Raw genomic sequence first — 24,335 nt, 5'->3', positions numbered from 1 at the left:
CCACTCTCTAATTACATTTAAACATCACTAAGACATCTCAAGATAGTGGAAAATCAGGTGGTTGCCTTCAAGCTCTTTTGTTCCATTTAGTGTTTATATGAACTGAGCAGTTATCCTTTTGATGTTGAGACTGTTGCCCATGTTCAGAATTTCCATGAGTTGTTTTTTTTAAAGACACATTTAAACCCTCCAAGGGAAGTCCTGTCATCCTGTTGTGACTTATTTCTGGTATGACCAACTTTTCTCCCCTTGACAAAGAAAAAAAAAAAAAGAAACCCAATATATTCAGGAACAGAATTCCTTTTGACATAATGCAAGAAAGAATTTTGAACAGCTTTCCTAGTTCTAAGGGTGTTTCCTGACTTCCTCTCGCTCATGGACTACCTTTTTCATTTCTGGCGTATCCATCCGTCACTTGTATTAGTTAGTATTTAATTAATAGTTTTTCTTTTGATGTACCATCTCTTCCTCCACTTAAATGATTTTAAGAAAAAAGAAGCTTTATATCACTTTTACAATGGAAAACCAATAACCTTATGCTCATCCATGAGCCACATAAAAGCATCTCTCCTCCAAGGGTGTGTGTATGTCTCTTTGGGAATGTCCAGCTGAGGACATTGCAGGGAGGAGGGGCCAGAGGAGGAACTATCTTCCTTCTATAGAGTAAAGAGTCTTGTCTTCTGGAGTTTGTGACCCCCCCTAGTGTATAGAGAGCTGTCAAATATGCAGTGTCAGATTTGGAAAGGAACAATGTGACATTTTACCCATTAATCTCCCATTTCTATACTTAATGAGAAGGTTGATCATGTTGTCAAAAAAGTCCTAGGGCACAAGGATGTCTTTTGTCGACCTTCTGACAAACCCCGTGGAACAGTTTTGTGGAACTCTTATGTAAGGAATGTTAGAAGCTACCTTTGTACTTAATTTTTAGACTTACAACTTTGGGTTTTTTAACTAGAGCTAGAATTCAAATTGAGAGTGGTGTTTATTCCTAATTATTGCATTTATAGCTGCCCACATTCCGAGGACCTTGTAACAGACAGCACTAAAATGTGTGTCTGCCTTGGCTGAGGTGGGGTTGATCTGGTCTTTTTTTGAGCTATCCTCTGGCTCTTCCTGCAGAAGACAGCAACATTTAGACTTAGAAATGGCTGATCTGAAGTTTGGAACAAGGTCAGATGTTTTCAAGTGCTACATTTTCCAAGTAGACCCAGTCTTCCCAATTACTGGGCCCTTGAGTATGGCAATGATGTTTGAACAGTGTCCAGGCCTAGGTCTTAACTCTCTTTCACCACCAAGACGATAAACGCCAGAATTCAGCCACTACCAGGAGCCCAGCGAATCCACGCTGTGCTCTCCTGCTTTCTTTGCCAAAGTAACTTTTCCCCAGTCCCTGTGCAGTGTGGCTGGACAAAGTTATGTTGTGTCTTTATTTGCTAGCCTGGTGTGCTCCCTGAACGGGACCCCTGGTCTCAGACAGCTGCTGCATACTCTTTGTGTAAAGCAAACATTTTCTTGGCGGGTGGCTCAAAGTTACCTTGGCTTGCTCAACTCGGACTAAAGAATGAAAGGTTGAATTGATGTTGAAACTGTGCTTGCAGCCTGTAATCCAAATGCCTGCCGGGCCAACGGCCGAGGCCTACAGCCAAAAGGCATCCGCATCCGAGAAACTGCAGACTTCAAGGTTGACACCAAAGCTGCTGGAAGTGGAGAGCTCGGCATAACCGTAAAGGGTCCTAGTAAGTGCTTCTTTGTTTCCCCATCTCAGGTATGATTTTGGCCAGCTTTGCAGCCATGGATCATTGCACAGCCAGTTCTGATCAATTTATCCCAGAGAGCTATGTCAAAGATTTGAGACTTTCAGGGCTCCATGCAGAAGGAAACAGTGATCATTTAATGATGTCTGCCCTGGATGTGGGAACAGTGGTGGCTTGACAGCCTCATGTTATTTTAAGGCTTCTGGGAATAGAAATAAATAATGGAGTTGGAACAGCAACATGAAGTGGCCTGTTTTTTTAATTTGAGGAAACCTAGGCTCAGAGAGGAAGGGTCTTGACCAAGGTCACATAGCTTGTAAGCATCTGAGCTGGAATTCAAGCCCGGTTTCCAAAGTCAGTAATTTTCCCTCTACAGGTTACATTTTATAGACGATGAAATGATGGCAGGTACCTAATTACTAAGATCATTGCTTATAGAAGGAGAATAATTCCCTAAGATTAAGTTTTCTTTGTAGATAAATGCCATTTGTGGAAGAATGCCTTGCACCCTCCAACTTACTCTTTTTTTTTTTTTAATAACTACTTTATCGATTTATTGATTTATTTTTATTTTTGGCTGTGTTGGGTCTTCGTTTCTGTGCGAGGGCTTTCTCTAGTTGCGGTGAGCGGGGGCCACTCTTCATCGCGGTGCGGGGGGCTGCTCTTCATCGCGGTGCACAGGCCTTTCACTATCGTGGCCCTTCCTGTTGCGGCGCACAGGCTCCAGACGCGCAGGCTCAGTACTTGTGGCTCACGGGCCCAGTTGCTCCGCGGCACGTGGGATCTTCCCAGACCAGGGCTCGAACCCGTGTCCCCTGCATTAGCAGGCAGATTCTCAACCACTGCGCCACTAGGGAAGCCCCTACAACTTATTCTTGCTGTCTCTTGGGAAAGGAGACAGAAAGCAGGAAGACAGGTATCTACTCCATCCTCCAGTTTTCCCCCAGATCAGAGAAGCAGCTCGGCATTTCTAGTTGCAGGTGCAGCAGCCTTAGCAGTTTCACTCCCAAGCTTTGTGGAATCTTGAGCTTCCTGCTCCAGGACTGCTCTCACCCTTTGTGTTCCTAACAGGCTGGGGCAGGAGTGTTCTGAGCTCCAGAAAGTTAATGTTTGATCTCAGAGCACCGAGCTTTGGGGCAGGCTGTGCCCTGAGGGCAGCCGAGGTTCTAGACTGCCCAGACCTGGTGTCAGGCTGCTCTGGGGCTGCCCTCCCTCTTGGCTTGTTGCTACAGGGACTGAGGAGGCGTGTTTTTTCTGACCTTGGATTCTTGCTTTACTAAATGGCTTTCCCAGCCAAACCTCAGGGCTCAACATAAAACAAGTTCCTGCCTGATGGCTCAGTCTGGAGTTTGTGGGGTAGCCTCTAAAACCTGTCCTCTTGGAGACAGCATACAAGAGCTTTCTCGCTTTCATTATCTGGCTTTAGTTGAAAAGGATATACCGGGATACTAACCTCAGCCTCATGCCAAATACTCGTAAGGGTTCACTCTCTCTCCAATTTTTGTGGGCGGCTAAAGTGGGTGGCTTCTTTCTTTTTTGGCTGTGTGAAGCTGCGTGCGGGCTTTCTCTAGTTGTGGCGAGTGGGGTCTACTCTTCGTTGTGGGGTGTGGGCTTCTCATTGCAGTGGCTTCTCTTGTTGCAGAGCACAGCCACTAGGTGTGTGGGCTTCAGTAGTTGCAGCATGTGGGCTTAGTTGTGGCACGTGGGCTTCAGTAGTTGTGGCGTGTGGGCTCAGTAGTTGTGGCTCGCAGGCTCTAGAGCACAGGCTCAGTAGTTGTGGTGCACAAGCTTAGTTGCTCCACGGCATGTGGGATCTTCCCAGACCCGGGCTCGAACCTGTGTCCCCTGCACCGGCAGGTGGATTCTCAACCACTGTGCCACCAGGGAAGCCCCCTGGATATCGCTGTCTTTCTGTTCTTATCTTGCGGATTCTTATTCTGAGCCTAGGATTGCATTAGAAAGATGGTGTGCTTCCTTCCCACAGAGGGTCTGGAGGAGCTGGTGAAGCAGAAAGGCTTTCTGGATGGAGTGTATGCATTTGAGTATTACCCCAGCACCCCGGGGAAATATAGCATCGCCATCACATGGGGGGGACACCACATTCCAAAGAGGTGAGTCTCCAGCTGGAGTTGCGTCTTCTCCAGAGACATGCTTGGCCCAGGGCAGACTCATGGTGGCGGCTTCCTGGGCTGCAGGAGGGAAAGAGAGCTGCTTTGTTGAAAGCTTTTTTTCCTTTTTTCAGAGCAGCACACAGACATTTGGCCTGTTCTCAAAAGCAGCAGAAAGTCGCTGTGGTTTCAGCTGCCTTGCTTTAAATCAAATGCTGTCGGTTTGGGGCTGGTGGGAGGCAGAGGCCAGAAGGAACAGTAATACAGAGCAAGTGGGCTGTGTGTCTATATCCCTTATATATACTGAGATTCTCCTCCTTTCACTGTGTGCCTCTGTTCAGGAATGCCATGGATAAAATGGCAAAATCTGCTATGGTTTACATTAAAATCCTCTGCGTGAGTGTGGTCAGGAACCGAGGGACACGGTCTACAGCTTCGCCTTGTGGGCTTCAGTTGCCTTCCCTGCATTCACATACTTTCCAGCTTTCCTGGGGGCAACTTTAAACTCTGAGTAAATTCAGTTTACCTTGAGAAATATCTGGGCATATTATAAGTTTCTGAGAATCTAAGCAAACTTTTAAAGATCTCCTGTGCCAAAGTTAAAGCACATTCATTCATGTATGAGATAAAGCCTAGTCAACCTAGTTTTCTTGTTACAGCATAAGCAGCAGATAGAAAAGTATGCATTCCCTTAGCCTTCCCGGGCTCACAGTGTGGTCAGCCCTGCACACAAAAGGCAGATGACCAGGATAGTGCAAGGCGGTGTGACTTGAAGCAGTCCCATTACATGATATTGTTGACATAACAATGGTGGGGGAACCTGCGTGGAGGAAGGGCTTGTCTGGAGATTGGGACTGCAGGGAGAGGTATCAGGCCAGTGGAAAGAATATGTGTAAAGGGCTTATAGCTGTATGTAGCCCCTTCTTTGCTCCTCTTTAATGCTTCCTCTGTTCCTTTTCTTCTAGCCCCTTTGAAGTTCAAGTTGGCCCTGAAGCAGGCATGCAGAAAGTCCGTGCATGGGGCCCTGGCCTCCATGGCGGGGTTGTTGGGCGGTCGGCGGACTTCGTGGTAGAGTCCGTTGGTTCTGAGGTGGGGTCTCTGGGTGAGTGGAAGCAGCTTCTGGTGAGCTGAGATTGCAGGGCACCTGGATTACGTGTCAGGCTGTGTGTTGAGGCCTCCACTCAGCCTCACTACCCGGGGCTTCCTGGCCTCCTGACCATCTGAGGCCACCTCTGGCTACTGCTGTGGAATTGCAGTTCCCGTCTTCCCCTGACCTTCCAGTTGCCCTCTGCCTCTGGCACCAGCATTCATTCATCCACTACACCTTGAGGGCAGAGGCCTTTTATGGATGTGGTGTGTAAAACAGTGCCAGGACCATAGTGGGCACACGGCAGATATTATTGACTGATCCTTAGTTTGGATCAGTGAATGAATTTTGCTGAAATTAGAAATTTGGGGAGTAAATACTCTTTGGAGCATAACTGAGTATGTTTTAAGTAAACGTCTGATGTATATATGATCATTTTAGAACAATGGTCAGCACCTCTCTCTCTGTAAAGGACCAGATAGCAAATATATCAGTACTGCGGGTCATAGTCTCTCTGTCGCAACTATATGACTGCCGTTGTAGCGTGAAAGCAGCCATAGAAAATACGTAGGTGAAGGAGCATGGCTGTGTTCCTTATCTGCAAAAACAGGCAGTGGGACAGACTTGGCCCAGCGGCCAAAGTTTGAGGACCTCTGTGTTAGCTAATAGAAATAAGCAAAGAGGGAAAAAGAGGAAATCACGTTTAATTTTTCCTTTTAGAGAAATAATAAACATCTTAGTATTGGGTTGGCCAAAAAGTTCTTTCGGGTTTTCCGTACGATGTTATGGAAGAACCCGAACGAAGTTTTTGGCCAATCCAGTATATCTTTGTAGACTAGAGGTAATATTAAACCTATAGGTATATCCTTGCAGACTTTTTCCCTGTACATAGGCATACACATATTGATCTGCTGCAAAAATATCTGGGGGTAGCCTTTATATCTTTCTGCCTCAGGCAAATATAGGATATGTCTTGATTTCCCATGGCTTCTGTGGAATTACGGTGCATCAATATAGCTACTATTAGGCTCTCTAGTTATTTCCAGAGTTTTGCTATAAAAACAATGCTGAATATATATCCTTGTATCTAACTGTTTACACACATCCTTGGTTATTTTCTTCAGATAAAAGCCCAGAAGTGGATTTGGTGGGGCAAAGGATGGGCATTGTTTTAAGGCTTTTGGCTTGTGTTGCCATATTGCCAACAGAAAGATTTGCTGGTTGACCTTCCTGTTTGACAATGTTTTAAAAAAAAGTATAAAATCCAACCTTCTGTCTCTAGTGAAGACTCAGTAGGCTTGGTTTTCTGGGAAAGGGACCTAAACAGATTTCAATCTTCTGGCTAACACTTGGTTTTCAGGAAGGCAGAGGGAGTGGGTTAGTAGTAACCCAGACTAGATACCTTCCGCCACGTAACCAGGGGGATCCTCCCACCCTATCCCCCAGGGTTTGCCATTGAAGGCCCCTCCCAGGCAAAGATTGAGTATGATGACCGAAACGACGGATCATGTGATGTCAAGTACTGGCCCAAGGAGCCCGGTGAATATGCCGTTCACATCATGTGTGACGATGAGGACATCAGAGACAGTCCCTACATGGCCTACATCCACCCGGCCTCGGGAGATTGCAACCCGGATCTGGTGAATCAACTTGTCATGCTCTGTCCTCTCTTCTCTGGCTCCTGGCACTCCTCCCAGTGCCCACAGAGTTTCCTTGAGCAGCATGTGGAGAAATCGCAGAGAAGAGCCTTTGAGAGCTTAGGAAGGAAAAAGGCCTGAATTAGAAGTACCTCTTAGTACATTTGTAACATGGGGCACGTAACTTACCTCTCTGACTCTATCAAATGGGAATGATACGAGTGTCTGCTTCTTAGAGTTTCTGTCATGATTCAAGGAGGTAATGTGAATAAAGACAGCCCTTACAACAGTGCCTGGCCCACAGAGGGGGCTCCATAAGCTGCTATTTTCTCGCAACCCCGAGCATCATATTTCAGTCTTGCCACTTGCTGTAGTTATTATTTCAAGGTGATCCATAGATAGAGGTTTTTAAATTTTCCTCCCCAGCTCCCCTTCTCTTAAATTGGAGCAGTGCTTGCAGTGTTTGCAAGAGCTTCTCTCAAACATTTAGCAGGCTGATTAGCATCAGGTCTGAGCCAGCCGGGCTGACAGGAGGAAGCCCTTGCCCCCGCCATGTGTGCTGCTGTTGGTCCACCTGGACAGCTGATCGTAGGATGACATCAGTCCAGGCTGGCAGCTGCTCTTCTTTGGCCAACTGCTGGTTCTTTACTCTCTGGGGCTGCAAACTTTTGGAATGTTGTCAGTGGGAAAGGTTCTGAGCCCTCACAAAGCAGGAGCACTGAAACTGGGCATGGCTGGAGGTCCCTGCCCCGGTTACTGCACAGATTAAGGCAGGGAGCACAGGCCAGTTTGGGGCCTGGTTTTACAGACTTTTTCTCCTGCATGTTTTTATTTTTAAGTTCCAGCCTACTTTAGCATTTTCCTTCCCATAACCATCCTATTACGTAGGTACTGTGAAGCCAGACACAGTTGTTTTCCTTTTCTCCCATTTCCTGGTCACCAGTCTTCTGATAGGAGCGTAGTTAGGGTATTACACAGAAAGAGAATCACTATTGGTCCTTTGCCCCAGGTTCAAGCATACGGGCCAGGTTTGGAGAAATCTGGGTGCATTGTCAACAATCTGGCCGAGTTCACCGTGGATCCTAAGGATGCCGGCAAAGCTCCCTTAAAGATATTTGCTCAGGTAAGTTTCTAGGGATGACCTGTGCAGGTAATTGTCAGGTAACAGGATCCATCCATGTAATGGCAAGTCACTCAGTCCATCTGATCCTCAGTTTCCTCATCCTCACACTGCGAATAACAATGTTTTTTTTTTAATTTTTTTATTTTTTAGATTTATTTATTGATTGATTGATTGCTATGTTGGGTCTTCGTTTCTGTGCTAGGGCCCTCTCCAGTTGCGGCAAGTGGGGGCCACTCTTCATTGCGGTGCGCGGGCCTCTCACTACCGTGGCCTCTCTTGTTGTGGAGCACAGGCTCCAGACGCACAGGCTCAGTAGTTGTGGCTCATGGGCCCAGTCGCTCCGCGGCATGTGGGATCCTCCCAGACCAGGGCTCGAACCCGTGTCCCCTGCATTAGCAGGCAGATTCCCAACCACTGCGCCACCAGGGAAGCCCCAATGTTTATTTTATAGGGTTTATGTGAGGACTAAATGAGATTCTAACATGTAAAGCAAGGGGCAAATTTTTATGATTTGTGCTCCGTGGAAATGAGGCTTGGTTGTTTCAGATTTCCCTGTAAATGTCCTTCAGTGTGGCTGAAGCTACCTAGGCTGTGATGGGAGGGTTTGTAAACAAGGGTTTATCAAATATATTTATCTAATTTAATTGAATTTGGCCCAAGGATTTAAATGCAGGAATTATAATTAAGAAGCACTGAGTGACCATGGCTTTCTTTTGGGACCGTTTTCTCTTAGTAATTAAAAATGTATAAATGCATGTAGTGTTTTATCACTTGTGTTCATTGTATTGTGAGAACATGGCCTATCATAGGTGCTCCATGAAATTTTGTGGGATGAGTGACCAGTGACTTGGTTGTCTTGGGAGGCCACAGTGGATAGAGACAGTGTGAGGGTCAGCTCTGTTCTTAGCCTCTGCCCATTTGCAGGACGGGGACGGCCAGCCCATTGACATCCAGATGAAGAGCCGGATGGATGGCACCTACGCTTGCTCGTACACCCCGGTTAAGCCCATCAAGCACACCATTGCTGTGGTCTGGGGAGGTGTCAACGTCCCGCACAGCCCTTACAGGGTAGGTTGTGAGGTGAAACCTTGGTCGTGGTAATGAAAAAGCCCAGTCCTGAGGCCAGTCTGGACTCCATGCTTGATGGCCAAGGCAAATATATGGAAAGACCCATGCTTGGTGGGCCTTGGAAGATGGAGTGGCCCATAGGGCCGAGTGCTGTAGATTGCCCAGAAGTATAACATTCTAACAACTGACATTGTCTTTACTGGGTCCACGGGGAGAAGAACTTGATTACAACTTTTCTCCCTGTCCTCTCTAGGTCAACATCAGGCAGGGTAGCCATCCCCAGAAGGTCAAAGTGTTTGGGCCAGGAGTGGAGAGAAGTGGGCTGAAGGCACACGAGCCTACTCACTTCACAGTGGACTGTACCGAGGCTGGCGAAGGTGAGAGGGGGCTTCACCCAGCTCAGTGCTTGTTGTTTCTTGGGGAAGGAAGTTCTCTTTGTAACATTTCATGGGTAATGAACTTTTGAACCAGGAGATATTAATCCACCTGAACAGGTAATTGTTCATCTGATGAGCCTCTGTGTCAGTTCCGTGGTGGTATCTTTGTTAATCCTCCATCCTGTCTGCAAAACCGTTATTTAAACACCATCCCTTTCTCAGGTTTCTTACTGGAAACTTCCCAGTTGCTTTTCTGGGGTGTGAGCCTGAGCTGGAAGTGATTGCATGGGGCATGCTGTTTCTCGTAAACCGGTGCTAATAAGCTGGTCTGTTCCAGGTGATGTCAGCGTTGGCATTAAATGTGATGCCCGGGTGTTAAGCGACGATGAGGAAGACGTGGATTTTGACATTATTCACAACGCCAATGACACGTTTACTGTCAAATATGTGCCTCCTGCCGCCGGGCGATACACTATCAAAGTTCTCTTTGCCTCTCAGGTGTGTGTTTGGACTTGGGTTCTTTCTGGCCACCTGTGTTCATATTTCCTTTTTGCTTCTTTTAGCAACAGGGAAGGTGTCTTGAGAACTCTGCCCAATAGTTTTCCTCTCTGCTTCCTTAAAACCAAGAAGGAACAAACACACCCAGAACTAAAATTGTACCACTTTCTAACAAAAGTGGGGCCGTGTAGTCAGTGGTTAAAAGCCAGACTCTGGAAAGAAATTGGATCATTACAAACTTTCATCTGGTTTTTGAATGAAACGTAATTAGTTTCTAGATGTGTTCTATACTTTCTCTGAAATGATGACCTTGGCCTCAGGCTTTAAACTTTTCTAGGGAGAGGGGTTTTGAATTTCAGATAGAATTCATATTTACATGTGCTAATGAAGACAAGGAGGCGCAGTACCCTAAAACAGGGAATAATGGAATCCTGGTGATTCAAATTCATCTTACGTAAAGACAGGGAGCTCAGGAGAAAGTTCTGTGCCTTAAAGGTATTGGTCTTGAGTTGGCTTCATCCAATTAACCTGTTCTGCCTTTATTCTGAAAGATTCTTTTTGAAGAATTACAGTCATTGCACTTATAATCAATTCCTTGCATTCCTCAAACCCTAGCTCTCTGTTGTCCCTGGAGGAATGTCCCTTTCCTTCCTCGACCCCATGTATTATTGTTGTTTGGGGTTTTATTCTTGGTAGTATTTTGTATCCTAAGTACTCAGCATTTGGTGTTAAAGGCTGAGAGTTGTCAGAGTGGTTTGTGGAAACCCATCCTTTAGCTGTGATGTCAGGGATCCAGGTATTCACGAGTGACCACTGATGGCCCTTACCTGATGCTAGCGCCTGAAGACTTGACCAATGGTAACGGAAGTTGCTCACCATCTGCTAGAGTGGAAGTCATGCTGAGGTCTCCTCCTTTGCTTTGGGCAGAAGGCTAAGCTCAGGCAGTGGCTTCAGGGACTTTCCTACTGAGGCAGTGTCTCTGCTACAGGAAATTCCCGCCAGCCCTTTCAGAGTCAAAGTCGACCCTTCCCACGACGCCAGCAAAGTGAAGGCAGAAGGCCCGGGGCTCAGCAAAGCAGGTAAGATGGCATGTGTGCATGAGGTCACCCTGGAGGCAGTGGGCATGGTTGGTCCAGGGCCATGAGTGACTTACCTCCCCCAGAGCAGGGGCTCTGTTGGGGCTCCAGTTCAGCAGGGGCCCTGCTCAGCTGAGCCGCTGGCCAAACGCCAGCCCCTGTCTCCGCCTACTGCCTTGCGGAAGCCGGTGCTGATGAACCTGTCAGACTGGTGCTAAAAGTGAAACCCCTCCAGCTGGGCCTGTCTCCTCACTTCACTGTCCCCTCCCAGGTGTGGAAAACGGGAAACCGACCCACTTCACTGTCTACACCAAAGGGGCCGGAAAAGCCCCCCTCAACGTGCAGTTCAGCAGCCCCCTTCCTGGCGACGCCGTGAAGGATTTGGACATCATTGATAATTACGACTATTCCCACACCGTTAAATACACGCCCACGCAACAGGTAGGGCCCCTCCCCACCCGGTGCTGGGCTGGGTCACTCTGGACGCCGGGGGGTAATCTGTGCTCTGACCTGTGCTGCTCTGTGGCAAGAGGAGATTCCCCCTTTCCTTCTGAACCCCTCTGGGAACGCTGACAAAGAGCCTGATTGGTTCTACCAGGAGGGCCTGGAGGATTCCCCAGGAACAAGCAGGAAGCTAGTTCTTTCCCACCCCCATTTCCCACCTCCATTCTTGGTTTTAGTGTTTTATTAATTACTCACAGGGAAAGAATTGCCACGCCTTTGTCCTTGCTGGCCCTTTTGCCTTAGTTTACCCTTTTTACGAGGTGGTGCAGTGGGGTCTTTCTCAAAGAGCCTTTAGGCCCTCAAGCCCGAAATGGTACTTCAAGCACTAAATTATTCCCTTTTACAAAATACAGGAATACAGACATGATTTTGTCATCCCGGCTGCTTTGCTCTGGTTGTTTTAGGCAATAAGGGCCTAAAAATCTACCTCTCTGTATGAATTCATGTTTACTTATTTAAAATTTTGTTTTGATTCATGGCTACACGTCTAGGGTCTGGGGAACTCCTATAGAAAAGCCTGGATTCTCCCACTTACTCATAGTGTTCTAAACAGTCACTCCAAACCTCTGAGATTCCTTCATTCTTGAAGAAGAGTCCCCCTATGTGAGAAATGCCATTTGTAAGAGAGGAAGGGAGATGCTTTCTGCAGAAGCACTGTTTGAAAAGCATCACTTCTGCCCTGGGCTCTCTCAGTGAGGACCTGGCCAGAGTGTAGTGGGAAAGAATGAGGGGTACAGTGAGGATGAGGGAGTGGTGTGGGTGTCCCCCCTGCACCAGGGGCTACACATGCTTGGAGATGGAATCTTTACTATGAGAACTTGCCTGGCAGTGCGAGGTTCTCTAGGGCAGGTTCTTATGTGGCCCTTTATCTCCACATGTGCTTCTTCCTGTGGTTTCTGTTTACCCTAATGAGGGTTCATTATTAGTAATGGTAAAACGAAAACTTTTGTAGATGAATACTGTTTTCTCATCAGGCTGCTCAGTGCTAATTATTTAGGTAATTATTTTCCTAGTGATGCTTATCAGGGCTGATGGGAGCCTTACCACTGGCAACACCAGCTTGATAGCATCTTTGTTGCCAATTCTCCACATTCCTTAGGAGAAGGTACCAGAAAGCATGGCCATGATCACTGGTCAAGATCACAAGACTCTTCTGAAAATGTTTTGAGACTCTTGATCCTATATACCTTTTTGTGTTTCGGCTGAGTTGCTAGAAAGTAAGTTGCAGACATCAGGACAGCCTCAGGTTTTGACCTGCACCCCCAGAAAGGACTTTAGAACCTGATGCCCTGGATGCTCCCAGCTGTCAGTCGAGGTGGAGGTGGAGGTCGGGAGCCCAGTCCTGTTTTGTCACATTTGAAATGTAGCTAGAGTGGGAGGCGCCTTACTCCAGAGTCACCCCAAGGTCAAGTTCATCCATATGTCTGGTCGTAGCAGGTCTGAGGGCTGTTGGCTTCCTTGGTGGCCTCTTGGGGCTATTTGTGCAAATGCCATCAGTCCCAGCCTCTACTGCGATGACTCCACGGTGCCTCTCCCATCCCTCTCGTTTGTTGTTTAGAGTGAGGTTTACTGTTTTATTATTTGGGCAACTTGCAATTCTGCCTGTTTCTCTATGGCAAAGAAAACAGATTAAATCTCTACTCTTAGATTGTGAGTTTCCAAGGTTAGGAAATCATGTCATATATATCTTTCCATTCTCAGCCCCAAGCACAGGGTCTGGTGCTGTAAATGCTTTGTATGATTTATGGCCGAATGGGTGAATAAACGAAGTGGAGCCTCAACTCACAAGCAGAAACAACATGAGAACTTTGTAATCTGGTTGGAGAGTGGGGCTGACACATCCTCATTCTACTTTGAACTCTCTTTTCTGAAGAGCAGCTAACAGCTCAGGATTGGGTGAAATAAGCGTGCCTTTTGAGCTCTGCTCTTGGATGTGGTTAAGAGATTTGGGTCAGCCCAGAAAGCCGCACGGGGTTACTTTTCAGGTCGCTGCCCACAGGAGCACCTTCTTGTGGTGGTTTTAGGGATTAAGAGGCTGGAACTTTCCAGAAATGCAGCTGTTGAGTGTGTGTGGAGAGACAAGGGTGGATCCTGGCTTAGTGTGAATGCTTAACCCTCAGATTTCGGGCTGCTGTGTGAGGCACTGCGGCCCCCACCCGACTGCTGGCTCTTTGCTCAGTGACACCTGCGGGCGGCTGCTGTCCCCTGCAGGGCCCCAGTCCACAGCTCACCTGCCTGCCGTGGACCAGTGATGGACGTTGCTGGTTGATCGAGTTCTTGTTGGAAGACAGTGGTCAGAGTTTTTGCCTTAGAGGGGAGTGGACTTCTTGGGCTGGGGCTTGAAGACCCGCCCAGAGGTCAAAGGTAGAAGGGCCATTATACAACGACAGTTTCCCTGGAGGGTTTTGCCTTCTGTGCTTTTGGTTGTCTGTGGCCTCAGTGACTTCAGTTTCTCACCCCAAGCTTCCCTGAACAGAGTGGTTTGAGGAGCCGGTGGCCGCAGCTCCCCGACATGCCGAGTCAGGAGCCACTGGGAGCTGAGAACTCCACATGCTGCTGTGGCGCCTTTAGGAAGCCCCCGGAGCTCACTGGGCCTCACAGGAGAACGGTCCCTCCCTTGAAAGGTTATTAATGTTGGTGGCCATGGCTGTCACAGAGGTCTCTGGAGGAGGGGGCTGTGGGTAGCTTTCTCGGTCCTGTCCTCGTGTGTCTCGTGCAGAATGAGATGAAGGTCTCAGAAGCCTGGAGGGGAGAGGATAAACCCATCTGGCAGGACTTCCCTGGCGGTCCAGTGGTTAAGACTCCGCGCTTTCACTGCAGGAGGCGCGGGTTCGATGCCTGGTCGGGGAAGTTTCGCGTGCTGCGTGGTGTGGCCCCAAAATAAATAAAATAAAATACAACTGTGTGGCCATCAGCAAAGTCTCTGAAATGCGCTGGTGATCACTGCTCAGACCTCCCTCACTTCCTAGCCTCCTGGGGAAAATGCATAGGCCGTTCCTTGGCTGGGACCTCAGAGGAAACCTTGAAATGCTACAGGCCATCGCAGGTGTAAATCTCTAAGCTTTCTTCCTCCCCCTCATTAGGTTATTTAAGGTACAGTTAATTTCCTGTCTCAGTTTTGTTATGTTTTGTATAACTGGTAATGAGAATATGCTTTCTTTTATGGGACAGATGGGCTTAACTGAAAGAGGATTTTCCCCTCGCTCCTTTGGCACTCCAGAGAAGTGGTCTCCTGAATTCTAGTGGGTGGTGGAGAAGGTTTTTCCAGAACCCTTGGTTAGCTGGGAGGCCTAGCCCTCGAGGAGTTCGGGGTTTGGGGGCATACCCTCGGGAAGAGCTGGCATGTTGGCAATGCCTTGAGGCCTGAAGCAACAAACCAGCCCCTGCTCCGTTGAATGTGACCACGTACATCTTACCATGAGATATTATACTCTTGAGGCAGGGGGCTCATTGGTTTTGTGTGCAGTGCTAATACATCCTGGAAAATCAATCCTCCCTCCTTCATTGATGCAACTAATTTTTGTCTTGTCTTTTCCCTCCTTCTTTATTATACAAGGAATGTGAGAAAATATTCATAGGCCAAAAGCTACACCCTTTTAACACTTGGTCCGTGACAGCTTTCAGTAGGGACTGAATTCTGGCGAGCCCTCTGTATTCCTGCAAGGAATCATCCCTCCCTCCCCCTTGCTTCTTCCCTTCCCACATCCTCTTACGTGATGCCCAGACATTTGAGGTGAGGAGGGCCTTAATCTACTGAGACAGCTGTGGGCTTTCATGGAGCCTTGGTTTGGAGGGAGGGGACTCAGCCGACCGTGGAGAGAGGAAGCCAGCAGCGAGTGGGCCAGGACTGGCCGCGCTGTGCCTCCATGGCCACGGGGCTGCTGGCGAGGGGACTGCCAAGCCCACAGGCTCAGCCTGCCTTCACACTGGCAACTTTTCTTTCATTGCCATAGATGCGCGAGTTTCGATACTGTGCAGTGGTCTCAGAACAGCCCCAGGCAAACTCTTGCAAATTCATTTCACAGCCTAGTGGCCTGAAATCCCAGGACATGGAGACAAAAGATTTTGTTCAGTTAGAGGCCCCCAGGCCTCCCTGCTTTGCCTATGGCCAGGGCTGGGTGTTTAGCTGGGTGGGGAGGTAACATGGCAGAGCGGCTAGGACTGACTCAGGTTTGGGTGCCATGGGCATGAGGTCTCGCTCTTGCACTGGGGCAAGTGATTTTACCTTCCTGAGCTGTAGTTTCATCTCCTGGAAGAATGGTAAGGACGGTGGGAACGCCCTCTTAGGACCGTTTTGAGATTGAATCAAGGAAATGCTTAAAAGCACGAGCATGGTGTGCTCACTAAGCTGTCCCTGTTGTTGTTAGTTGCTCTTTTTCATCTGATTTCTCTGTCATTCTTGCCATGGAGCCAAAAACTTAGAGAAATATATCTGAGATGCTTTCTGAATCTGCTGGAGTCTTATACCCTTTGTCTCTGGGAAGAATGAAAGACCTGGAAGGCAGGTTGAAACAGCAAAGTAGGATGTTGGTACCCAAACGTGTCCTCAATTTTCTCTCTCATTCCAGGGCAGCATGCAGGTTCTGGTTACATACGGTGGCGATCCCATCCCTAAAAGCCCTTTCACGGTGGGCGTGGCCGCTCCGCTGGATCTGAGCAGGATAAAAATTAATGGGCTGGAAAACAGTAAGTGCGTCATGAATGACTGGGGGAGATGGGCCATTGAAGAGCAGTTAGATTCCCTTCAAAGCAATTTGCAGAGAAGCAAATTCTGCCATATGAGATTTTGCAGTCGGACAGACGGATTTGAATTAGGACTGTCCCGTGGAGTAGCTCTGTGACCCTACCTGCCCCTTCACCTCACCAAGCCTCCGTTTTCTCATTTGTTCTGTGGAGGTGGGGGAAGAATACTCATGGGAATATTGTGAGAATTAAATGAGCTAATAATTCAGGAGCTGGCTCATAGTCAGCCCTCGGTAACTGCTGGCATCACAGCAGAAAGTTTTTATGACAGAGAATTTGGGGCATGTTGCTCTCTGACAAATTTCTATTGTGCCAGCACTCCTTGGCCACTGAATCCACATCAGGGTCAAGCATAAAAGCCAACTTCCGGGCTCTCAGAAACCACAACTACAGTGCATTTCCCCACCCCAGTCTGGATATTCCTTTAGCTTGTCAGGTATCTTAGTACAAGCTCATTTAAATAAATGAAATAACTGAATGAATAAAAGAAAAAGTAAAGAGAATAGTACAGTATGAACACTGATGTACTTATCACTCAGCTTCTCAAGTTTAACATGTGATCATAAAAGTATTTTTTACACAGGTCATACAAAAATCCATTTTTCATTTAAAAGACATCACAGACAAGAGTATGTTCTACTTGAAGCATTACCTCTCCCACTCCCTAGGGTTAACCAAAGTTACCAGTTCAGTTTCTGTCCTTCCACATCTTCTTTCTGCATCTGTACATACTTAGTGCCAGCAGAAAATGTTTGGCAACACTTACTTTGCACTAAAGTTACCCTGCAATCCCCATAGGTCTTCAGCCTGCCTTTTTGCGTCAGCATTATCTTAGAGAACGTTCACACCTCCATCTTGTTGGCATGGCCGCAGCCTGGCCACACCTCAGTGGCACATGGTCTCCTGGTTTCAGGGTCACGTGGGGCTCTGTGCACACCCTCAGGGCAGGCCTCTTGTTCTATGGGTTTCTCCAGGTCTCAGCGGGACCCTCGGTGAGAACCTTCAGTGCCCTGTGACCCAAATGTACGAGTTGTGAGTGAGGCCAGCTCCCAGCTCCGGGGGCTCTGAAGCAAGAGGCCGATGTTGGTTTTTGTTCCTTGGCAGCAGCCAGCTCTGAGCATAAGAATAGTCACTGTCTAATCCTTAACATGTCTCCTTGTTACTCCTTTCTCCAAGGCACCGAGGGTTTTGACTCCAAACTAGGAAAAGTATGATGCCAATTAGGAAAAGTCTTTGGGATGTGGAGCTCCGAGGCCTCTTTGCTTGTGGCTTGATACTGTTCATCTTGGCAGGCCCTGTATTGCCCAAGTCAGGACCTCCCTGGGTTGTGGTGGGGACCCTAGGCTCCCAGTGCTTTTGTTTTGGTTCAAAGTCCTTTCCTTGTTTTTGTCAAATGTAACACATGGGTTTTCTGTGGCCCTGCTTTGCAAAGACCTTTCATGTATCAGCACGATACAGAGAGTCAATTCTCAGGGCTTGCTTCAGTGCCTCTTCATTGGCCAACCCTGTGACTTTTGCGTTCTTGGCGGTAGGATTGAATTTGCTGCCAAGAATTAGTAAATAAAACATTGGCTTCTGGGAGTGTTTTGATATAAAGTTAACATCAAAAGTAATTAAAGGGGCTTCCCTGGTGGCGCAGTGGTTGAGAATCTGCCTGCGAATGCAGGGGACACGGGTTCAAGCCCTGGTCTGGGAAGATCCCACATGCCGCGGAGCAACTAGGCCCGTGAGCCACAACTACTGAGCCTGCGCGTCTGGAGCCCGTGCTCCGCAACAGGAGAGGCCGCGATAGTGAGAGGCCCGCGCACGGCGATGAAGAGTGGCCCCCACTTGCCACAACTAGAGAAAGCCCTCGCACAGAAACGAAGACCCAACACAGCCAAAAATAAATAAATAAATAAATTAAAATAAATAAAAATAAAGGAATTCTTTTAAAAAAAAAAAACAAAAACAGAAAAACTACGGAGCCTATATTTTAAAAAAAAAAAAAAAAAAAGTAATTAAAGAAGAGACAACAGTATCAGGTTATAACTTACTGCAGATCATGGGGTCAAGTAAATTTAGATCTGAGTCCCAGCTTTGTGGTCTGCTGGATATGTATGTACCCCAGGCAAGTCACTTAACCCCCGTGAGCCTCAGTTTCCCCATCTGTTAAATTCCTTGGTTACTAAGAAATACCCTGTAACGTTGTGTTGAAAATGAAAGGAGATGATGTGCCGTCCTCATGCCTGGTATGTAAAATGCATTCAGTGAATGATGACTATCATTATTATTATCATAAGGAATTAATTAATGTTCTTGTACTGGTTGTTATTGAGACCAGAATGGTGATTATTCTTAGTCTTGCCTCTTGTCCTGCATCAGCCAGTGTTTGTTGTAGAGGCTGAGAAAACGTCCTGTGTCCAAGGAACCATCTCTGCTCTCAGCTGTGTTTTTGCTGCCGGGTCAGCTCATCCCTTTGGCTTGTTTCCTTTTTTCCAGGAGTCGAAGTTGGGAAGGATCAGGAGTTCGCCATTGACACCAGGGGAGCGGGAGGTCAGGGGAAGCTGGATGTGACGATCCTGAGCCCCTCGAGGAAGGTTGTGCCGTGTCTGGTGGCGCCCATGACGGGCCGGGAGAGCAGCACGGCCAAGTACATTCCCCGGGAGGAGGGGCTGTATGCTGTTGACGTGACCTACGATGGACACCCCGTGCACGGGAGCCCTTACACGGTGGAGGCCTCGCTGCCGCCCGATCCCACCAAGGTCAGCTTTCATTTTTGTTCCAGAACTTGTCCTCTGTTGGCAGATAATAACACATAGTTAGTCCTCTGGTTCTGCCCAGCAAAGACCTTTAGAAAATTGTTTTGTGATGAAAGCCCGTTCTCCGTAGTTCTCTCCCCTACAATCCAGCATGAAGGGTCCCCTCGGCAGCTGGGTCCCAGCCCCACTCCTTCTCTCGCTCTGGCTGTGAGGCTTTGGTGAGGGACTCCTGTCCTTCATTTGTCAGCATGGTAACGGTACTTGCTTCAAAGTGAGCCTGTAAGGGTGAGGTCGGATGGTGGGTGTGGAGGCCTCAGTCTGGCATCTGGCACACACAGTGAGCTGTTATAATGAAGTATAAAAATATATTCTTCTCATTATCATTTCTTCCTAATAGCCCTGAATCAAGGGTTTTAGAATATTTCCAGTGTTTTGAATGGCATGAATCCTATAAAACTATGTTATTTGTTGAATAAGAGATGAAAGCCTCATCCCCTCCCTCTTTTAAAAGCAATTGGTTTTTTTTTTAATGTTTGTTCGTTTTTTAATTTTTTCATTAGACTTGATTCTTTAGAGCAATTTTAGGTTTATAGTAAAATTGAGAGGAAGGCACAGAGATTTCCCACATCCCGCCTCCCCCACTCATGCATAACCTCTCCATTATCACCATTGCCCACCAGAGTGGTGCACCCGTTATAGTGGATGAACGTATGTCAACATCGTTGTCACCCAAAGTCCATAGTTTACATTAGGGTTCACTCTTGGTGTTATACAGTCCATGGGTTTGCACAAACATATAATGACATGTATTCACCATTATAGTTCAGTTTTTTATTTTTCAGAATTTGTTGAGGGAGGTATAGCAGCCAAAGCAACAGTGAGGTCCATGAAAGCCATTCAGTGAGTGTTCAACCCAGGAAACCCGAGTGTGTTTGTTGGACTAGATGTTAGGTGTCCAGCTCCAGCCCTCGAGCCAAGCCTGGCAGGAGAGAGGAGAGCCATGCCTCTGCCGTGCCTTTCCGTGTTGAATGAGTTCACAGCCAGGTCTCCCTTTCTCAGCTGTTTGCAGCATCCACTGCGTGTGGCTGTAACTCAGTGCTGTGGGTGAGTGTGTGTGACACGTTAGGCCCCATGGAGAAGGACCACTTCATCGAGGGGCAGTTCACTGCTGATGGCAGGCTTGGCTGTTGAAAGCGGTGCTGGCTGAGCAGCGATACCAGTTTCGGGCAGAGTCTGATTTTTATTCTTTGTCCAAATAGGTGAAGGCCCACGGTCCTGGCCTTGAAGGTGGTCTTGTGGGCAAGCCTGCCGAGTTCACCATCGACACCAAAGGAGCTGGAACTGGAGGTTTGGGCCTAACCGTGGAAGGTCCTTGTGAGGCCAAAATTGAATGCTCGGACAATGGCGACGGGACCTGCTCCGTCTCCTACCTCCCAACAAAGCCCGGAGAGTACTTCGTCAACATCCTCTTTGAAGAAGTCCACATACCTGGTTCTCCCTTCAAAGCCGACATTGAAATGCCGTTTGACCCCTCCAAAGTCGTGGCATCGGGCCCAGGGCTGGAGCATGGGAAAGTGGGCGAGGCAGGGCTGCTTAGCGTGGACTGTTCAGAAGCAGGGCCGGGGGCCCTGGGCCTGGAAGCCGTCTCGGACTCGGGGGCGAAAGCCGAAGTCTGTATCGAGAACAACAAAGACGGCACCTACGCGGTGACCTACGTGCCCCTGACCGCCGGCATGTACACACTGACCATGAAGTACGGCGGTGAGCTTGTACCGTACTTCCCCGCCAGGGTCAAGGTGGAGCCTGCCGTGGACACCAGCAGGGTCAAAGTCTTTGGGCCAGGAATAGAAGGAAAAGGTGGGTTTCATGAAAAAGAGGGTGGCCGCCAAAGTAACAGGGGCTCACCAGAAGCTCAGAGAGTCAGGGCTGCAAACTCAAATGCCGGTAGGGGTCGGGCCAGGTAGAAGAAAACTCACCTGTGGTCTCTGCATCAGAGAGCAGTAGAGGGGAGCAGAGTGAAGGGGTGAGCATGTGCTGTTTCTGCTGCCCAACCCCGGCTTTCTGTTTCTTCACACTCCCAACACTGTCAGCAGATTTTCCCTTTTTTTTTTTTTTTTCCTGGCAAAGCCAGAAATCTTGTTTGTTTGTTTTTTTTTAAATGTGGAAACACAACATATTGCATTTTTGGCACTTATCTGAAAAAGTTTTAAAATGTACTGCTGGCTAATACCACACTTGCTGTCTTCAGCCTTTAACCTGTCCTAGATCCCACCTTTGTCCCAAGAAGTGTGCAGGCAGTTGTGTTGTTACTTGGCTTAGGAAGAAGCTTCTTTTGCCAGGGAGATTGAAGGTGGGGAGGCATTAATATTCCTGATTCTGAGTCAGAGAAACCGGTTGTCTGCTGTCACCTAAATTAGTGTGTTCTGAAGTGCCAAGAACCTTGGCTCTTGGGTTTGCTCCTGAAACTGAGATGACAGCGACATTCTTATCTGTGTGATTGCTCTGCAGATGTGTTTCGGGAAGCCACCACCGACTTCACGGTCGACTCACGGCCCCTGACGCAGGTTGGAGGCGACCATATCAAGGCCCATATTGCCAACCCCTCAGGGGCCTCCACCGAGTGTTTCGTCACAGACAATGCTGATGGGACCTACCAGCTGGAATACACGCCCTTCGAGAAAGGTGAGTTGACTTCTCCTTGGAACATGACCCTCTTTCAGAGCTCTGCTGGGCTGCTTCCTCCTGGTGGCTGGTGCTAACTCCTGCCCCACGTGCTTTGACCGTCTCAGCAGAAGCGTGTGCAAAGTGACTGCGAAATGTGGAAACCTCTTTCCCGAACAGAACCACCTGCCTGCTCAGTGCCTGGCCTGCTGGCCCTGTTGTGTAACAGTTGGGCTGTGTTTAGCCTCAGCCTCATCTGAGCAGGTTATGGGGTGATGTCATGGCATGTTGCTCGTTTGTGCAGTTTTTTTTTCCTGAAGGGGGAAAGTTCTCCCTTAATTTTTACCTCCTATTTTGTTTATTTATTTATTTTTGGCCGCGCCACGTGGCTTGTGGGATCTTAGTTCCCCGACCAGGGATCAAACCCCAACCCCCCAGCAGTGGAAGGATGGAGTCCTAACCGCTGGACCACCAAGGAAATCCCTGTGCGATTTTTTAACATAATTAATTTCTTTCTTGAATATTAGGAATTTAAATTTTAAAATTAATTTTTTTTAATTTAAAATTTTGATAAATCATAAAAGCATAAAAAAAAGCGCCATATGTCCTCATTATCTGGATATATAATCCCTAAACTTTATTTTCACTTTCTTTTTGTGGATGCTTGTCTGTTCTATTTCATGGGTTTCTCTTTGTCTTTTGGTTAGCGACTAGGTGGAGTTTTCTCAAATCAGGATGGTGTGTTTAAGATGACTGTCTTGAAAATAGACTTGGTGATATTTGCTTGGAGGAGAGGCCTTGCATGTGTGTTGGGGGATGGGGGGTGGTATGTGACTGCCAAGTGAACAAAAGCACAAACAGTTGGTGTTTTTTAAAAAAATCAAATCATACCAACTTTGCTGTTTGTTAAACCTGTTCTTTTCGAATAACATGGGATAGCACATAGACTTGACTGCTAGAGTATTATTTGCCACAAATAAGTGACTCCTGTGCAAATATGTTTCTATATGTTGTTTTGAACAGGCCTCCATGTAGTGGAGGTGACATATGATGATGTGCCCATCCCAAACAGTCCCTTTAAAGTGGCTGTAACTGAAGGCTGCCAGCCATCTCGGGTTCAAGCTCAAGGACCTGGATTGAAAGAGGCCTTTACCAACAAACCCAATGTCTTTACTGTGGTTACCAGGTAAGCAAGGTCCTGGGATCTGTGTGTTGACTCTGTAAAAGGAGTAGCCCTAAGTAGTTTAACTGCTTTCAGGAAGTTTTATAGGTGTATTCTACATACGTATCATGGTCTCCCAACTTTTGAGAGGCTTTGTATTTCATATGTGAGGCGTCCTCTTCCATAGAGACATATATTACAGAGAAAGACCAAGTATGCTTTTAAAAGTACCAAAAAGCACTTGATAATAGTCATAAAACTGCTGAACAAACCAGGACTAGATGGAAGCTACTTAACTTGATAATTCAAAAATATAGAGCCAATTTCATATTTAAGTGAAATATTAGAAGTATTCCTATTAAAACTGGTCACAAGTCTCATACCTGAATTGTACTTTCAGACCCAGCCAATGCAACAGTGAAGGATAAGCATTGGAAAGGAAGGGTTGAAGCTGTTTTTATTTATATTACACTGTTGAGAAATTCCCTGTGTGAGAGGTATCACAGTTGTTGAGTCTGGTTGGCGAAATGGGATAGTTGATAGAGGGATTTTAAAGGAATTTTGGAAATAAGCAGACGGGCATGAACCACTAGTACAACTTGGCCTTTTTACTCACACTTTCCAGAGGGGCAGGAATTGGGGGTCTTGGCATAACTGTCGAGGGACCGTCGGAGTCAAAGATAAACTGCAGAGACAACAAAGACGGCAGTTGCAGTGCTGAGTACATCCCCTTTGCTCCAGGGGATTACGACGTGAATATCACATATGGAGGAGCCCACATCCCTGGTAAGCTATCCTTCTGAAGGGCACCCGAAGAATAATTGATTTTTGCATGAAAGCGGGTTTGATTTTGCTTATCTCACTGAATGGGAAAAACTGTCTGATATTTGCAGTAGCTGCAAAGGGAGAATTTTCCTTAGGGCTGCATCTCCAAGAATATCCCAACTCCTAAGAGAACCAGTATTATGCCAAAAAGCATTGGCTTGGAGTTTTAACTGAAAATGATTGTTCACATGTTGAAGGACCTAGATCTTAAAGGAAAGATCTTTACAAAGTTGAAAATCTCCACTTTATTTTGTGGTTAGTTCTTATTCGTCTTATACACATCTTGTTTTCTGTTTTCCATTGACAGTCCTGGTAGCTGATAATGACACACAAGCTCAAGTTCTTATATATTAATTTCTGTTTAATGATGTAGTATGTACACTTACTGTAAAATAGGAATAATAATAATAATTTCCTGTGCATTGTATGGTATTTTTTTAGCCCATTTTGTGACAACCAAAAATGTCTCCAGATATTGTCAGATATCCGCTAAGGGACAAAATCACCTGTAATTGAGAACCACTGCTATAAATTATTCAAACATTAAAAAAATATGACTTAAATAGTGAAAGGTCCTCCAACTTTCATGCTCCAGCAGGGGAATCTCCATAGATTCTAGTTCTGTTTATATAGTGAAATGATTGCCACCCAACACACGTCTAGAAGGGTAGGTGAGTGTGTGGTATGGTGTGGACGGAAGTCTAAGGACTCCAGGGCTGCTCCTGAGTCACCTTATGCCTTGTCTCATGTGTGGTGAGAGCAGGAGGAACCTCGGGTGGGGCAGTGTTGTTTTGAAGGCCATAAGCCAGGATGAGACAGAGAGAGGAAGGGGCAGGCTGAGGGCCCTACTTTCAGGTTTGTGGATTGACTTCCAGGAAGCTGGAGTGTCCACTGACCACATGCTTTCCTGACTCTGCTCTTTCCCCGTATCATGTGCAAATGTGTACACACACTCATGCTCACGCTCG

The 24,335-nt window shown here is 47.2% G+C and overlaps 1 protein-coding gene across 6 annotated transcripts in view; it reads left to right on the top strand.

Annotated features, from left to right (window-relative positions):
- FLNB (filamin B) overlaps positions 1-24,335 on the top strand; it is a 138,790-nt gene that overhangs the window by 74,181 nt on the left and 40,274 nt on the right. For all 6 annotated transcript variants that reach the window (XM_082344607.1, XM_082344606.1, XM_082344605.1 and 3 more), the window contains exons 9-24: positions 1,602-1,739; positions 3,742-3,868; positions 4,831-4,967; positions 6,399-6,592; positions 7,599-7,712; positions 8,637-8,780; positions 9,034-9,157; positions 9,495-9,655; positions 10,644-10,734; positions 11,003-11,172; positions 15,804-15,921; positions 18,460-18,722; positions 19,979-20,576; positions 21,228-21,401; positions 22,404-22,566; positions 23,168-23,328. In XM_082344607.1, the coding sequence (XP_082200733.1) occupies positions 1,602-1,739; positions 3,742-3,868; positions 4,831-4,967; positions 6,399-6,592; positions 7,599-7,712; positions 8,637-8,780; positions 9,034-9,157; positions 9,495-9,655; positions 10,644-10,734; positions 11,003-11,172; positions 15,804-15,921; positions 18,460-18,722; positions 19,979-20,576; positions 21,228-21,401; positions 22,404-22,566; positions 23,168-23,328 (2,877 nt within the window). The remainder of the gene's footprint in view (positions 1-1,601; positions 1,740-3,741; positions 3,869-4,830; positions 4,968-6,398; positions 6,593-7,598; positions 7,713-8,636; positions 8,781-9,033; positions 9,158-9,494; positions 9,656-10,643; positions 10,735-11,002; positions 11,173-15,803; positions 15,922-18,459; positions 18,723-19,978; positions 20,577-21,227; positions 21,402-22,403; positions 22,567-23,167; positions 23,329-24,335) is intronic.

The sequence above is a fragment of the Balaenoptera borealis genome (assembly GCF_965194805.1).
Source record: "Balaenoptera borealis genome assembly, chromosome: 12".
Taxonomy (NCBI): Eukaryota; Metazoa; Chordata; class Mammalia; order Artiodactyla; family Balaenopteridae; genus Balaenoptera; species Balaenoptera borealis.
Note: the sequence above shows the minus strand (reverse complement) of the source record. Positions and strands in the feature narration are given on the sequence as shown.